The 17,042-nt window shown below is 38.6% G+C and overlaps 2 protein-coding genes across 10 annotated transcripts in view; both read right to left on the reverse strand.

The window, feature by feature from the left end:
* The window catches only part of LOC103458587 (probable palmitoyltransferase ZDHHC14), a 45,531-nt gene extending 40,336 nt beyond the window's left edge, over positions 1–5,195 (reverse strand). For 3 of the 4 annotated variants that reach the window (XM_008399504.2, XM_008399503.2, XM_017302592.1), the window contains exons 1-2: positions 4,665–5,194; positions 3,816–4,114 (exon numbers count right to left, since the gene is read on the reverse strand). In XM_008399504.2, the coding sequence (XP_008397726.1) occupies positions 3,816–4,051 (236 nt within the window). In that variant the 5' untranslated portion in view covers positions 4,052–4,114; positions 4,665–5,194. Of the gene's footprint in view, positions 1–3,815; positions 4,115–4,664 lie in introns of all 4 variants that reach the window. The other variant, XM_017302591.1, reaches the window with a different exon arrangement.
* A 6,125-nt stretch (positions 5,196–11,320) lies between these two features.
* Positions 11,321–17,042, reverse strand: part of LOC103458589 (AT-rich interactive domain-containing protein 1B-like) — a 199,298-nt gene continuing 193,576 nt past the window's right edge. For all 6 annotated transcript variants that reach the window (XM_017302536.1, XM_017302539.1, XM_017302538.1 and 3 more), the window contains exons 17-21: positions 16,545–16,664; positions 16,354–16,429; positions 15,256–15,988; positions 15,003–15,133; positions 11,321–14,501 (exon numbers count right to left, since the gene is read on the reverse strand). In XM_017302536.1, coding sequence (XP_017158025.1) covers positions 12,690–14,501; positions 15,003–15,133; positions 15,256–15,988; positions 16,354–16,429; positions 16,545–16,664 — 2,872 coding nt within the window. In that variant the 3' untranslated portion in view covers positions 11,321–12,689. The remainder of the gene's footprint in view (positions 14,502–15,002; positions 15,134–15,255; positions 15,989–16,353; positions 16,430–16,544; positions 16,665–17,042) is intronic.

Consider the following 17,042-nt stretch of genomic DNA (forward strand, 5'->3'; position numbering starts at 1 on the left):
AACAACAAGGCACATAGGCACTTGGGGGGGGACCAGAAACAGAATAATAAACAGGCCGGTTTATCATGCATGGCTGAGCACCCCTCAGACAGAAGGAAAGAAAATAAGTATAAAGAAAGACTGCAAATGGCCTCATCCCTAAGATTTGTTTCTGCAAAATATGATCCGGCAGCGTGATGGGAAACATTGTGCAAAAGAAAAAAGCTCTGCAAAGTGAATGAGTAGCTGCAATCCACTATGCTGACAACTAGTGAATGAGCTTAGGTATACACAACTAATCGAAACACATTACTGTTAATGACAACATAAGCCAATGTGCGGGTCTGCTGACCATCGCCCTGTCTGATGAATGTCTCCCTTCAGCTGATGGGAGAGGGGTGGGAAAGTCAGGAGGACTCAGCCAGCCTTGGGGCACGGGGCAATGCTTAGCTGAAACATTGTTTTATGGTGTTCCTGTAAAATGTCCCTGTGTAGTCACAACAAACATAAGATAGAATGAAGAGTCCTGCTCACACTGTAGGAAATGAAGCCATCTGTGGAAGCAGCAGGAGAGGTATCATCAGGAAGCATCTGACATCCTACATGTAGATGCAGAGTAACTTCCAGGTTTACATAAAAGTCCATCTCCCTTTTTTTTTTTTTAAAAGGCGTTTCATGTTCAGGGTAGTTTAGTCTCAGATCTTGCGGTGCTGTGGTAGGCTGCCCTTTGGTCATGGGTTATGTCCGTATCTATGCTGAAGTGACAATGCACTGAAAGCTGAAGTGGTCCAGAGATCACTGCTGATGGATGTACAGCATTGAGGTTGGGAGACTTTAAACACAAGCCACACAACACAGATAAGCAGAAATGAATTTCAAAGGGCATACATATACTGTACCTACAGGAGTTTGGTTTGTGTTTTATCTATTAAAACAAATAATCTCTCTAAACTGTAGAGCTGTAAAAGATAAAAAATTAAAAAAAACAGCACGTAATAATACCATCACTAAATCCTGAATTGAGGATATCAATTGTAACCGACAGGTTAATTTCTGTCTTTTCCTCGGTTCCTTGACAATTAAACTAAAGTATCAAGGAATTGAATAAAAAACCGCATTCAAGCAATTCATTGCGTTTCCAAATATTAATATTGTAATGTTGATTAGTCTATTGTTTACCACAGCTCTACCATAAAATAATACACATTAATGTTCTCTGTATACAAAGTACCAATTTTTTTTTCTAAATTGACTCATAGAAGATTGAATTTTCAATGTCTTGCAATTTATTGATCTATAAGTTCAGAATTATGCCAAGAACAAATTATTCTCTTCTTGATTTTTTTAGCTGACTAACCTATTTTAACAGTACTGCAAGCTGCTATGCTTAACAAATCACTAATGAGATTATTCCATGTAGCTCTTTTCTTAAAGCAACATAATTCTGATCAGATTCCAAGTATAGACCATATCCTTAGCCAGCCAGGCGTTCCGTGGACAGATAATGAAATCAAAGTTGTTTTTGCTTTCCACGGCTTGTAAAAAAGTGTAATGGAGGTTTGATCTATATGCAGTAGATGATCTAAAAAAAAAATCTGGACTCCATCAATGGCCTCCACCCGCTCTGCCAGGAACAAAAACGTCAAGTTAGATAATATTTAACAGTCTGATTTATATGCAAACTTGTTACCCACTTTATTTATTGGGACTAAATTAACCCTTTAACTATTGGTTCCACTTTTGGCACAATAACATCATCACCGTTGATACATGCAATGATTTATTTGTACAAAAGAATTGTGATACAAACCTTTTCCAAAACTACATCCCTACGCCTATATAGAAAAAAGTAAGTTTAAATTTAAAGTTCATACTTGGCGAAGTCCGAACTAAAAAATAAAATAAAAAAATCATGAATGGGGGCACCTAATTTATTCACATGGTTTCAGAGCAAATCTAAAAAAAAAATTGGAGGTCGGTACAAATATAGTGTAATGTAGTATAGCCTGTCTTTGCTGTGCAGACAGGGTGCAGGAGGCTTCGACCACAGCACATATTTCCCCATAAAACACCCTCTGGCTGTGAAGCACTTTGCCGTGATGAAAACACCGACCAACTCCACAACAATTCTCATGACAGAGCAGGACTCTTATCTACTATAGAAAGGGGTTTCTGACATGATAGATGACAGACTGATGGGCTAACGACCGGAGAAAGAATGCACACTCGCTTGTCAGACTCTCCAGCGATGGCAGCACATCAGCCTTTATACACATACTGCTTTATGCAGTCCACTCAGTGGAAAGATGAGGACATCTGGGGGGAGAGTAGCATGTAGAGGGACACACTGTACGCTTATTAACAATTGTTTTCAGCGTAAAAGAGGAACAATGCTCTTTTAATGACACTGGGAATGTAATTAACCGAACCCGTGTAGCACTAATACAGAAAGGTCAGCTTTCTGAGCATTTATTTCAGCATGGAGATGCATCACAAAAAGAAGAAAAAATATATAATATTTTCCTTTTCACCTGAACAGGACTTTGGTTTTAGAAGAGCTTTATAAATAAATAAATAAATAAAAAATTTTTTTTATCTTAGTCACAGACAAAATCTTGAGATAGCACAGGTCTGAGCAAATGTCTAACCGCTGATAACATCTGCACTCTCTCAACTCTTTGTGGCCTACTATCGATACTTAAAGGCGCTGTATTTTGTACTTTTTAGGCACATTTTATAGCACAATTAAGTAACTATATTTCCTTTCGTTATTAAAATGCTGTACATATCAAACAACTTGAAATTTAGTCTTTGTCCCTCCAAAAAGCTCCAACTCTTTCAGACACTCAGCACGTTATAATTAATAGCGCTTCTCAGTATGCTCTTTACATCCGTTCTTACGAGCGTTGGGCTGATCCAAGGAGAAGCTTTGTGGAAATAGGTGATGCTTTCTGAGAGCAAGCGTTTAGGCACCTCCAATTGATTGATTTAGAGGAACAGTACAAGTAGGAATAGAAAAACTTATTTTCAGTTAGTTTAGACAAACTTGATAACTGTATGTTAATTTAAGAGAAAAACAGTTGCATAAATTTTATAATTCCAGAGGATATGAAGTACAATAAATCTGTCAGCAATGGCCAGAATGTGTTTTTTTGTTGGTTTCAAATTTCAGTTTGTTCCACTTTTCCGTGATGAACTGCAACAACATAGGCCAACATTTTTAGATGTTGCCTCTGGCTCTGGAGCCCCAAGTGCCTTTTTGGACCTTCCACAATGGCACTAAACTTCATGCAGATTTTTAGAAATAATCCATATTATTTTAGATGATTTTCTTGTCATTAGGTTAGAAACTATTTGATTTTTCCTGACAAATAAACATCCCACAGTAGAAAAGGTTTTGTGTTTTTCTTCATTTTAAAACCTTAAAATAAAAAAGGTGGTTCTTTAAAGATGTCAACACATTTTATAGAGTAGATATTAACCAAAAAAAATATCAGGAAATGGCTCTAAATGAGTTTGCTTCAGCTGGACTGGGGGAGAAAATGGCTCTTTGGGTTGTAAACACTGAAATATCATCACATTGGTTGCAGTTTCCACATGCAGCTCTTATGAAAATCCTCTTGCACAAAAGGCGTATGAGATATTTTAATCTCCAACCAGTTTATACTGACATCTCCCTAAAGCAGGTCAGATAAAGGGAAACATGCTCACTCCAGACCCATGCAATGATTTGTGTACAACTTCCTCTTCTGGCAGCTGAGCCTTTGAGATGAAATCCCTAATCCACACTGTCATCTTGCACAACCAAGTACCAGATGTGAGCAAATAATACTTACTCAAAGGTGAAAAACAGTCCACAGGTTACAAGGATGAGGACCAGGGTGAGGTAGAAAACCCCCGTCTGTTTGGCCATCATAATCCTCCCATCACAGTAAAATTTATTCCGACCTGGGAAGGTCTCCCATTTCTTCCTCTTTGGGGTCCTTTTCTTGTAGGGGGTCTCCATTGGCGTGGAGCTGCGAGTGCTGATTTGACTGTACTCGCACTCTCTCATGGACTCCCCAAGATGCATCAATTACAGTAAAAATAAAAATAAAAAATAAGGAGTTGAATAAATCCAGCGCCAGGACAGCCTCTGCGGAGAAGAGAGGTTCGGTTTAGCTCAACTTGTAAGGTGGTATAGAAGTAAAGTTTGAGAGTACAGCACTTCCTGTTATTAAAAAATACCTCTGCTAACCTTAACGTTTCGATTGTAGCTTTCAGTTCGCCACATGACATTAAATGTAATAATTTTTTGTAAATACAATAAAGGCAAACCTAACAAGCAAGTCTCAAAAGCACTAATTAAAGTATATATTGCCTTTGCAAGCAGGGAACATTGCTAGTTTCATCTAACTAAATAAATAAAGTGTCGCTAACAGGCTAGCGTGGCTAACAAGTTGAGGAGATACATTTAAGTTGATATAAGCCTGTGCATTCAAATGTTAGCACCATGTTCGTTCAAATATAGCGAAAAGCTTTGAATTAACTATTTGGCATTAGTGTTTCCCGCTGAAAGTGAGCAAGGAAGAAGAAGGTTTAAATCTAGTTTTCAGCGGTGCTGTCAACCATGTATCACAAACAGGCAGCGAGGCGTCGCATCCCGACTGCTTTCGTCTGGTCTGCCCGCTGAAGCGCTGCCTTACCGGGGGGAAAGTAACACTGGCCGTCCTTGGTAGGGGTGTTGTCGCGGAGCTTCTCCCGTCGTTATCCCGGTTTGTTTCGAGCCAAAGCGAAGAAGACCATTTTTGGAAGTTTAGAGGTGAACAAATGAGTTGGAAAGGGTCTCGTCGCCGAGGGGGAACTTCGTCGTTTTTTTAAATCTTTTTTTTGAAAGGGGAAGGAAAATCCAGAGAATGCGCCCTCAGACGAGCTCCAAAATCCCGGACTGGCAGTCAATCAAGAGAGACGAGTCAAACATGATCATGCAGCCATATGGCAAAGCGGTTCATAGCAATAATCGATGAGACATTATCTTAAATCCTCATTATTCAGCCTCGTATTCGGAGGGGTGAGGGCAAAGTTGCAGCTTTCCTCAATAAAGCGTCTTGCCAGGCCACTCGACAACCCTCCGTCAATAACCCGTCCACACACGGCAATGCCACCCTCGCAAACAAACATCAACATGGGAGCAGAGAAGAGCCTCCACCGCCTGCTCCTCCCCCTTCAGCTGGGGCTGAAGTCATGAAGGTGCAGAGACAGGAAGCGCCGATTAAGGGTTTCCCAAAACGGGGTGCGGAGACCACTAGAGGGTCCACTCAAGGGGTCGGGGGATCCTCCGCTGTGAAAGCTGGAGATCAAGTTGCTATATATTTTTTTAAAACCCAAACCTGATGCTTCAGTTGTACAGTTGGAAAAATCAAAAATGGGATGCCTTCTCTAGTAGTTTGAGTGGGATCAACTTCAATTAACCCCAGTTATGACTTGTAAGGCCAATTTTGCATTTCAGTCTGGTTACTCCTTGCAGTAGCAGTTGTAAAGTGTGGTGGAAACATGTTTATTTTACAAAACACACATGTAAGCTACTGCATACGTGTTGTAAGTTTTTTTCCGACTGTCAAGTGATAGAGAACAACCCTGTTTTTATAGTAAATTGTTTATTTATTTATATTTTTGCTTATTTAAAATAGCAAAAAATGAAACCTGCAGTATATAGCATTTATAAAAATATGTTTTTTTTACATATTTGTTAAAACTGTCACCATGTCAAGAGAGTAAGTTGTGAGAAAGATATTATGTGAAAATATTGATTTTCTTCACCTCCTTACGAAGCTGCTATTGCTCAGCGCTTCCAACCAAAAGCAACTTTTTACATTGCTGCTAAACTAGGTTTTGAATTAATTGTATTTTCCTCAGATGCTTTACGTTTCTTATACCCATTTTAACCAATTCAGATTTGTTTCTTGGAACTATAGTCATATGGAAAAATTATAGCCTGCAGTATAGTCCAGCTGCTATTGACATGAAAGTGCATGCCTGTGCAATCAGAAAGAAACTGCACATGTTTAACATTTATGGGAGGTGCCTCTAAGTTTAAAGTTTGGCAGAATGCAAGCCAAACTTTAATCTTTTGGAATAAATGTCTTAAAGGAGAATCTCACTGACGTTATTTCAACCTGAGGCGGTAATATTAGCTAATAGAGGGTAGAGTATTTTAACATTTTGCTTAACATCAGTTAGAATTTACGTTTATATCAGTAACTTTTTAATGAGTAAAACAAGGTCACTTTTTGGTGCTTGGCCTAAATTAAATGATTCCTTTCCAGATATAAATGAGAAGAAACAGGTGAGACAGCAAAATACAATCAATTCTCTGAATATTTCATCAGGTGTCATAATTTTTTCACATGGCTTTCTATCTTAAAGAGGACGTAAAACAGAACTGGAATATTCGTTTCAAGTCTTTCTGCTGTGAGTAGTCATTAATTATTTGTATTAGAAGCAGAGATGATGGTATACCGCTGTGAGAGAAATCAACCTTGATAAAATAGTCTACATAATGTATTATGTGGCTAAACATTTCAACACTGTCACCACAAGATAATAGTGTGGATTTTTGATAAATCGCACTGCAGCCTGAAATGTTCACAACAAACCCAGGAAACGTTAAATATTGTATGAGGCGATGCTTAAGAGTTCGCCGTCAATTATCTGTATGAGAGAGAGAGCTAATTCCTGTTCTATTCCGCCTCTTCTGCAGTGTCCTTTGAAACAGATGGTCAACAGGAAGAAAGATTATTAAATAACTAAAACCTGACAAAACCAACATTTACTGAAAGAAAATTGTACAGTAAATGGAGTCTGTGTTTGTCATATTGACGGCGTTTCTCTGAAAACAAACAGGCAGTGATGCTACCACCACAACTCGTGCCCCACTCAAATGCCAGTTTTAGGTTACCAATGAATCAATTTCCTGTCCAGCTTCCGACTGCCTTCTCAGCCTACATTCCCTGAGCTCTCCGTCCCCTTCCTAACACCTACACAGACACACTTGCCCACCTCTTCATTTTTCTCCAAAGTTGCCCAGGCAGTCCTGCTCGTTCTCTCCCATGGCTGTGCAATTATCCTGTCTCTGTAAAGAAGCCTTGTTGCTTTTTTTAATTTAATCTGAGAAAGCTTTGTTGTTCCAGCTTGCAGAGATGGAAAACCTTCTCATTTTACTTTTGTTTTCTGATGTTTGTTATTTGAGGGTATACAAAAGGCATGCTAAACTCAGAGGCTATTGGAGTTCAAATACAGGCTGCAAAGTACTGTTTAGTTACACTAAATTGAAGTAGAAGTAAAATGATGCATGTATTTTCAATTTCTTTGCAATAAAAATGAAACATATGGTATTCATCTGTATTCAACCTTCTTTATGGAATGTCAGGAGCACAGACTGTGGAAGAAGGTGATCTGATAATGAGAAAATCTTTAAACCTTTTGGTCAATATGCAAAAAAAAAAGTATCTCTGCTCCTATGGCAGCATCATCATGTGATGAGGAGGTTCAGATACTGGTCAGAGCTTTTAGGGGAAGGATGGAGCTGAATACAGGGAAAATCCTGAAAGAAAACTTGTAAGAGGTTGCTAAAGCTTTACAAAGAACAAAAGCTGACTTTCTACTGGACCAACAATATTAAACTTACACTAGAGCCACAGTGAAATGGTTTCATAAAAAAGTACAGCTATTATCCCAGCTGACAGTCTGTGGCCTGAATTAATCATTCTAACTGTTAAACATGGTGGTAGCAGCATTATGCTGAGGGGAATGTCAAAGTCCAATCTGAATCATACCTCGACATACATCAAAACACCTGAAGCTGTAGTAACAGCAAAAGGTGGTTCTCTAAAATCTATAAAGTCAAAATTTATCTTTTAAAATTTGAATTTGTAAAAAATGATGCAATGGCAATTGGTTGCACTAGACTTTATTTATGGGTGTCAAATATCAAAAGGGTTATTAAAGTGTTAAAACCATGTATTCTTTTACTTCTATGTATCGCCATTAAAAGCTATTTTGTGAAAATGTATCACAAAAAATCAATAATTGGCAGTAAAAGATATTGAAGTTTGTTGCATATATATCTTTGGAAGGTACTGTGATATAATCTACTAGGCCATGACATTGTAAATCTCTTGCAGTGTGTTAACCAGAAATGTTAGGAATTTAATGTTTAAAATATTTACAATCAGCTGTATTTTTTTTAACGGTTACGGATGAAGAAACGGAACCAAATACAAAATTTAGTTACTTTGAAATTGTTTTAAGAAAAACACTTGTCGAGTTTCCAGCAGTGCGCAAGTGAACCAGGAAGTTTCAAATACAACACTTAGGTTGTAGGAAAGCTTTGGATGCCTTTAATGGCTACTGATGGTCTGTTGAACCTTTACACTGTTGTCTTTAGAGTGGGCTTTGCTAAGCAGCGTGAGGATCATGGCAGAAGCAGGAAAACCCATGCACTTGCATCAAACTCAGTGTAGGAACATAATACATTTTTTAGGCCTCATCACAGTAAAATAAACATCATCTGATTGGAAATTTGACATATTTAGGTAAACCCATAACTAAAACCACCCATAATATTGAAAAAATGAGACACATCTTGCTTTTATCAAATACCCAGGTATCTAACTTTATATGCACGGCAGCCCAGTAGGCTGGTCGGGAAAATGACAAGTCTAAACGACACCACATCCATCCTGTCAGAGCTCCATGACTCAGCTTTTCATAGCAAATGCAGGGTGGGTATTTTTATTCTGTAGTTGGCTACCAACACTATCTAAAAAGCACAGGAACTCACTTTACACAGAATAAATGTCACAATCCTTGTTTTTTTAGGTGCAGTTACAAACAAGTGACAACACTACAGATAGTGCCAAAAGATGCCTGGAAGCACATCCATCATTTCTTTCTCTTCATCAGTGAAGAATCGATCGCACTGTTAATCACTTCTCAGATGGGCTTTGATTTATTTTTCTGTGTGTGTAAAATGTGATTAAATGAGGATAAGTGATTGCAAGTGTTTTTAAAACTCATAGTTCGAGGCTCAGCCTGAGAGGAGACCTCACATTGCTTGTGTTATCAACAGCACGAATGTTACAGTATTATTAAAGGCAGCTTAAAATAGAGCTTGTTATGATGCTTGTATCTCCCTGGGCAAATAGAGGGAAAGATGAAGATGTCTGATTACAAGAAGAGCAAGCGACCTTTCCAAGAAAAATTAAAACTTTTCGTAAAAAAAAAATATAGCAGCAGTTTTTCTGAACTAATGAAATAGTGTGTTTACAGTTGTGTTTTTCATTTAAAAGAATTTGATCAAAGGGCAATATTATTAAAGAGGTCAAGATAATGTGAGAGTGGTAGATATAGACACAGAAAACACGACAAATACTCAGCCTCGCAAAAGTGTTCATTCTCCTTGAGCACGTTTTGTTACATCAATGCCCACAAATTTCAATGTGTTTTATATGGATTTTATGTAACAGATTACTACATAACTACATAGGTGGTGGAAGGAAAAGGATGTGAAAACACTAATAAGAATTATTTATTGGGCTGTATGAAGCTGTATTTATACATATGGTTTTACCAGCTTTACTCATCTAGAGTGGTAATTTTTTTTCTTATCATTCGTTTTTGTGAAATACTTCAAACTGCATAGAAGCAAAGCAATATTCCAATCTAGATTTTGACTCCCTGACACAGTTTGATCTAAACCATGCAGAGTAGTACTGGCTGTATTTTTAGTGCTGTCCTGCTGGAAAGTGAACCTGCAATCCAATCTCAAGTCTCTTGCAACCTCAAGCAAGTTTTCTCCAGGGATCGTCTGAATACCTTCATCTGTCAACTCTGACCAGCTTCCATGTCTCTGCCCATTAAAACCATTTCAACAACATGATGCTGCCACAATCATTTTTATAGTAGACATGGTTTACATTTACATATTTAAGGGGAAAGCAGTAAAATGGGTTGACAAACTACATGCTTTATTCCTGAAATGTTTTGAAAAGTCTCCTTTTTCTTTCACTTTACAATTTTTGCAAGATACTGTATTTCTCATGACTGTGTTTCATAATGAGTCATCTGGTTTAATAAAGAGGAAGAATTACAAGTTTACATGGACAGTCGTTTATCTGCTTTAAAATAAAAGAAACATGATAATCTTAGGCATTACTCTAAGAATTTGTAGAATTTATCAGAAAATGTTAATTTCTCAACTTTTCTGCAATGAAGCATTGATAGTTTAAATACAAGTTTTATAGCTGTTTTGTTTCCACTTCCATGTACTGCATATGTCCATTTCAGTAGAGAGGCAAATTAATCTTGACAACAGAACAAAGGAAAGTGACAGAAGTGTCACAATAGCTTTAGATTTCTTTTGAACAAAATGATTTTATTTTATGTCTATTTAGAATGAACTGCTATAATTAAAGTCAAAATAACTCAATAACATAACAGGATCAAAATGACTATTTTAATCACTCAGGATGCTAAGCTTATCTGAAGAGCAGACAGTTGAATTACTTCTGAGTTGACACTAGCAGACCCATTTGTGCAAATAGGACACAATAAATAAAACTTCTGCTTTTTCACAATAAAAATATAATTATAAAAATTATAAATTTATACTTAAATCACCGTTTAGTTTTTAGAAGATACAGACTGAGAAAAGAATGGTGCTGTGTTTGATGAGAAAAGGACTTGAGAAAAGTAACACAAATTACACAATTGAATTCAAGTTTGTGTCCTTAAAAAAATAACAAAACAAGTCATTAATAAATTATTCAACAAATTTTAAGAGATGTTTTTTTTTTACCTTGAAATACTGTAATCAAAGTCTGTTACATGTCATGTTGCATCTTTAAACTTCAATGTATTTTATGGGGATCTTATGCGATAGACCAAAACAAAGTTTTTTGTTTTTTTTTTACAAATAAATATAAAATGTTTGTTGTGAATTTATATCTCCCCCTCCACTCAATATTTGATATGACCATATTGGCCTGTCATTACGGATGGAAATCTTCATACGTGTATTTAAACATCCATAGAAAATCTTGTATTCCCTAGTTTTTTTCATTATATCTTTGGATTTTTTTTAAATGGGGAAAAAAATCTAAATATATTGTTTCTCTTCTGTTTCACATATGCACACTATTATGTGCTTGTTGCATAAAATCCCAAACCTAGGAGTTTATTATATGAGCTTTATATTTAATCTGTAAAAATTTGCCTACATGCTTCTTAGCACCTTTATTTTAAAAATCACTTGTTATCTTGATAAATCTCATGAAAAAAAAGTAAATAAAGGACATCTGAATAAGCAGTTGATGTTTGTTTATTGGCCTAAGATTGTCAGGACATAATGCAACTTCTCCAGTGCTTAACGATGTTTATCGTACATTTATTTGTGACATGTGCAGCACAGAGTATAAATGTGTTTACGGAAGAAAAAGACAAGGAGTCATACGAAAAAAGGCAAATTTTACAATGAGCTCTCAGGACATTTCTGACGGTTCTTTTCACATGTCTGTTTCAGAGAAGTATGTAGAGTTTAAAAAAATATGCCCATTAACATGAATGGAGAACTGTAACAAAAAGAAATATGTTTTTTTTTTCCATGTAGCAGTAGTTATCCTCTCACCTGGCACTTCCACATTTTAATTACCAAAGCGATTGTTTTCTCAGCTATAATACAATGCATACAATGTTTTTTTTCTTTTTTCTTTTTTTTACATTGAAACATCGGGTACATCTGGGATGTTCAAATATTTGACCCAATAAACAAAATATGTATAATAACATTATGAAATTTTAACATCAATAAAAGAATTTGTTATAATAGTCTGAAACTCCCATCTGCTATGATGCACGATAGAGACTGAAAGAGTCATGTGCGTTCATTGCACAAAGTTTTAAATACACATTGATGAAAAATACAGACATAACACACGTGTTTGGGTAAACAGAAAGATCGTCAGTGACAGTCATTGAGGCTATGATTGATAAATTAGAAAGTGTGTTTTTGACAGTCGCTAAGCTCTTTTGTTGATTGGCTGGTGCAATGCTGCCTCCACATGGCCCAAAGCACACACTGCAGCTACTTGAAGTTTCACATCCTCCTGTTTTTCAAAAAAAAAAAAAGAGAAGGGACAACTCGTTCTGGTCCTATTGCACAATTTATCTTCCAGCGATGGAGACAAAAACATTTTCATTTAAAAAGTCCATGTTTTACTTTTACCCCGGTCCTTTCTCCACCCAACTGTTGGCAAAAAAATGTTCAAACTGTACAGTGTCACATCTTAAATAAATACTCTCCATCAACAAAAATGTTGATGAGCATGTTCATATTTATAAAACTGAAAAACAGCTCATTAACTTCAAAGGAACGGACTATTCAGTACCAAAATCTGGCGGCAGCTTTTGGCTGAAAAGTAAACGAGAACAAAACAAAAACGTAACCATCCATCACCAGCAGGTATTAAATATTTGTATTAAAATGAGCTTTCAAGTCCCAAGCCCACTTTATTTCTAACAGGGCTCAGAAGTTATACATATAGACACAATAATGCAGATATTTCTTTTTTTCTTTTAAAAAACCCCACAAACATTTTCTGTCATTTTGATAAATAAAAATAGAAAACCACAGAGATATCTCTTTAGTCTTACTGTCTGCAATCTAAGTCCTGTCATAATTTCCCTAAGTGAAAGAGAACTTGGCAAACGATGGCAACCACCCCCGTATTGAGCATTGAGGAAATGGAGATGTCTAATAATCTGCTTTCATACAGTACAAACTCTTTCTTGTTCTCCTCCACTTTAGCCATGGCCAACAGTCCTTTAGCTGCTCGGCACATCATGTTTACACTGGGAGGGTCCATTGGAGGGTGTCCTATGTGCAGCAAATTGTGAGGGTGCTGTTGATACTGCGCCATACTGACGCCGTCCTCCAAGAAGGTTACCAGGTTACCCACGCTAGCCTTCTGCAAGGCGATGGCACGCGCTGCGGTGGGGTCTCCCTGTGCCAGGTGTGAGAGAACAGCAACCGCCATTTCTCTGTACACCTGTGCCTTCCTCTGACCAACATATCGCACCAGGACTGCAAATAATTTTTCCTGTCTGCTGAAAGGTGGCGTGGCTAGCAGGAGGTCCACATTGCCATCTTGGATGCTGAGCTTACAGAGGCACTCCAGCACCAGCCTCTGGGGAGTGAGTTGGGAGTGTGGGGATGTTGACGGAAAGGGGTCTTGCGCTTCAGCTGAAGGACAAACCATCCAGTGTAGAAGGCCGTCCAGGATTGGGAGGCAGATGGTGTCTGAATAGGTTGAGAGATCAAGGTGTCCTGCAATGTTGGAAAGCGTGACCATGGCATTCTCCCTGAGCAAACTCAGGCACTCCCACCACCACTCCTCTTTGCTACTTGACAGTCCCCGCTCCTGTTGTTCGTCCCTCTGGTAGGTCGGTGCTGACCTGTTTCTCTCTGGGTGAACATGGTGTAACAAAAGCAGCCGGCCCAAAAGAAGAACGAGCGCAGGATGGTGAGACATTTCACTGTCATTCCCAGGGATAAAGGACAGACTTCGCACGATGTTGGAAACACAAAGGCACCTCTTGGAGAGTGAGTCCTGCCAGGAGGAGGTTGTGCAGAGCGGAGCCTCATCCAGGCAGCGGGGCTCGTCCTCCAGAAGGGTAATGTGGTCATCCTCCCCGTCTGGATGCACCCTGAAGGGGTAAGATGGCAAAGATCGAGCAGGATGGGCGTACGACAGGGCATCAACCCTGGCGCACAGAACGTCATCAATAGTGGCGGTAACGTGTTTCAGTGTTTTGCTATCTTCCCCTTCCATCTTATTTTCCGGTTTGTTCTCATTCAATGTTTTGTTACCCCTCCTGGCTGGCGGATCACTCCGCAGTTCAAAGTGCGTCTGAATGTGTGCAGTGGAATCACCTCCACCTGCCTGCCAGTGTAGCAGCCCACTGTCAAACTCAGTGACATAACCCAAGCGCTCAGTTATGTCTTCAATCAGGTCATCTTTGTGCACAATCTTAATGGGGAGTTTATCATATTTACTGGCCTGTTTAGGCTTAGATTCTGTTTCTGCAGGAGGCTCATCCACACAACCTTTTTTAGTTTCTTTTTCTTCCACTTCTTTCAGTCCTTTTTCCACTTGTCCTTTATTACTGTTTTCCTTTTTCTTGGTCATATCAGGATCCTGCTTTTTTTCCGGCACCTCAGCCTGCTCTTCAGTGACAGGTGACATTTCCTCCTTGATAACTCCTGTTTGCCTCTCCTGCATTTCTGTTGCTGAGGATAATTCGGATCCTGATAGGTTTGCAGAGTCAGTTTCCTTCTCAAGGGTAGCATTCTCTTTCTGGGTAGAATCACAATCTAGGTTGCTTTTGGGAATCATTGTCCGAACCTCAAATTCTTCCAAGATTCCAAAAATCTCAATCAGGCAGCGGCGAAAGTACTCCACAACTAGCTCAAGGAATCCTGGCAACTGGTCAAAGAAAGATAAAATGAGATCAGTATCAAAAAGAAGACAGATCTCTCACCTTAAAGTGTTTTTGTTTCTGCTGTACAGGACAAATGCATTATTCTACCCTAATATAAAGATGAAATTTGTAATTTTCAGTGACACATTTGTTGTTAATTTAGGCTGTGAGAGACCAATAGAGAGAGAAAAGTTCAACAATAACAGGAAGGTTGGACAGTTTAAAGCAAATGTTTTGCTTTCAAGATTTTAACATTTATACTCAATTTATCTTGTAACAATCATAGAAGCAGCTGAATTTGAATATGGAAATGGAAATTTTAAGGTTATGGTAAGAATCTACATTTTCTGCTACAAGGCGGAGACTTCATGTTGTGAATCTACATGTGTGGAATTTTTAAATTCTCTTTTGGAATTTAAACTAAATAACAAAAATGATAATGGTGAAGCACATCAGCAAGGTCAAAGCTTTATCAGAAATCAAATATCTAGATTTGACGTTTTTACCTGGGAAAGGTTGAAGGAAGCCACTGTGCTGTCATCATATAGCAGGATGTTAATGGTGTCTAATGCCCAAGTGCTTTCTGCCAGCAGGCCAGACTTGAGAGACATCATTACGCGCCAGGCTTCAGGTGTTCCTGGGATCACAACAGTGCAAATTAAAGAACAACAACCAGTGTGGTTATCCTGGTTTACTACAATAATCAAGAAAATCATCAAAAACAGAAATGATACTCATCCAACAATTGATGAAATTTACCACAGTCCTTTGATGTTAGCTTGCGTCTTGGCTTTAGAGCTGGCATTGTGGCTTCGACTGACCCTGGAGGGTAGTTCAGGTCCCTTCTCAGGTTAGGAGGAAACTGACCATTTGGTCCGCTGCCTTGTGAGCCCATCATGACCATCCCTGGCTTAGGCATCTTCATGGGAGACATGAAAGGGGCTTTACTGGGTGACATTCGAGATTCCATTGAACGCTGGAAGGCCCCTGGGCTGGGCGCTCGAGGCAGATGGTTGGCCATGGTTGGAGAATTGGAATAAGATGAGTGACGTGAAGACATGGGGGCCATGCCACCTGATGATGATATGTAGGGAGGCTGACGGTGCCAATGGTCATGCGCGGAGCGACCGTCAATGTCATCTCTACAAATAGAGCCATACGGCTGCATTTGCGATGGTGGCCCCTGTCTGCTGTGGTAGGAATAGCTGAGGTCTGTTCTTGAAGGCCACATGTTGGGTCCCTCAGGAGCATGGTTAGAAGCAGGGCCCCCACCCATCATACTGTGCTGGCTCTGGCCCGATGGGGCCATTCGGTCACGATGGTACGGGTAAGGGAACTGTCCTTGGATGGGTCTGTGTTCAGGGCCTGAGTACCCACCACTGTAGTGATTGTACACATCCGGCTGCTGGTTGGTGTACTGCATAGCGTACATGTCACTCTCGTGTCTTTTGGGTGGGGGACCATACATTCCATCCAACTGTCGTTTGTAGCCCTGAGTAAATAATAATACGCAATGCAAACAGGTTACTCAAAACATGGGAACGGCGACAGCAAAAATTCTAATTATATTATGTGTCCTAAGTACCAAAGCTTGTCATCAAAAATTTTTTTTCTTTTCAGATCCTAAGTTTAGACTATCGAAATCAACATAAACACACAAAATAAAATACATTATCCAGTATTTCATAACATCACATTAATTATTCATAAGGCATACTCCAAACCTTTCTTGTTAAAACTGTCCAGCCTTTTACTGCAAAGTTTTATTTGGCCATCTTTTAATGCAATATCAAATGTTAGGGGGAATAAAAAGAGTTACTTAAATTTGAAAGAGAAGCTACCACTGCCGTGTCTCACCTGTTGCTGTGGGTACATCCCAGATGGATGCATGCCATACGGCATGCTGGGATACTGCTGACCATAACCGTCATGTCTGAAATGCAGGAGATAAAACAAATTGCTCACCTATTAACAGCCAGTAAATCCTCCAGTACTATGTAAGACTAAAAAGCAGGAGAAGCTGGTAAATGTAAAAAAGGAGAGCTGACCTCTGCTGTGAGGAGTATCTGCTAGGAGAATACATGTTGCCTTCACTATTAGAGTGTCCCATGTTATTCTGACTTCCAGGCGGACCCATGGTTCCCTCCATCCCCATCATATGGTCAGGTCTAAAACATAAACAGGCATGATTAATAGACATGACTTAACTTTGCATATAATCTTCTTCAGGGTGGAATTATTTTTGAGCTTTTAATTGCATGTTTGAACTCCTTAGATTTGCTATTATGTTAGAATACAAACAGCTTCAATGCATTGAAAGAAAGTTCAGTATTTCAGTATTCAGCACTCTGTGGTGGTTCCTGGGTTTTGTTTGAACATTGATCAGATGAAAAATAAAAAATAAAAATCACACTTGAGTTTTTCAACCGGATACTGAACACAACAACACAAATCAAATTTGGTTTTTAAAACAGAATTTAAAAAAAAAGTAAACATTAAGAGACTAAACACTATGGAGATTTTACAGACGATGCTTAACAGTTGGC

This window comes from Poecilia reticulata, linkage group LG22 (genome assembly GCF_000633615.1).
Source record: "Poecilia reticulata strain Guanapo linkage group LG22, Guppy_female_1.0+MT, whole genome shotgun sequence".
Lineage (NCBI taxonomy): Eukaryota > Metazoa > Chordata > Actinopteri > Cyprinodontiformes > Poeciliidae > Poecilia > Poecilia reticulata.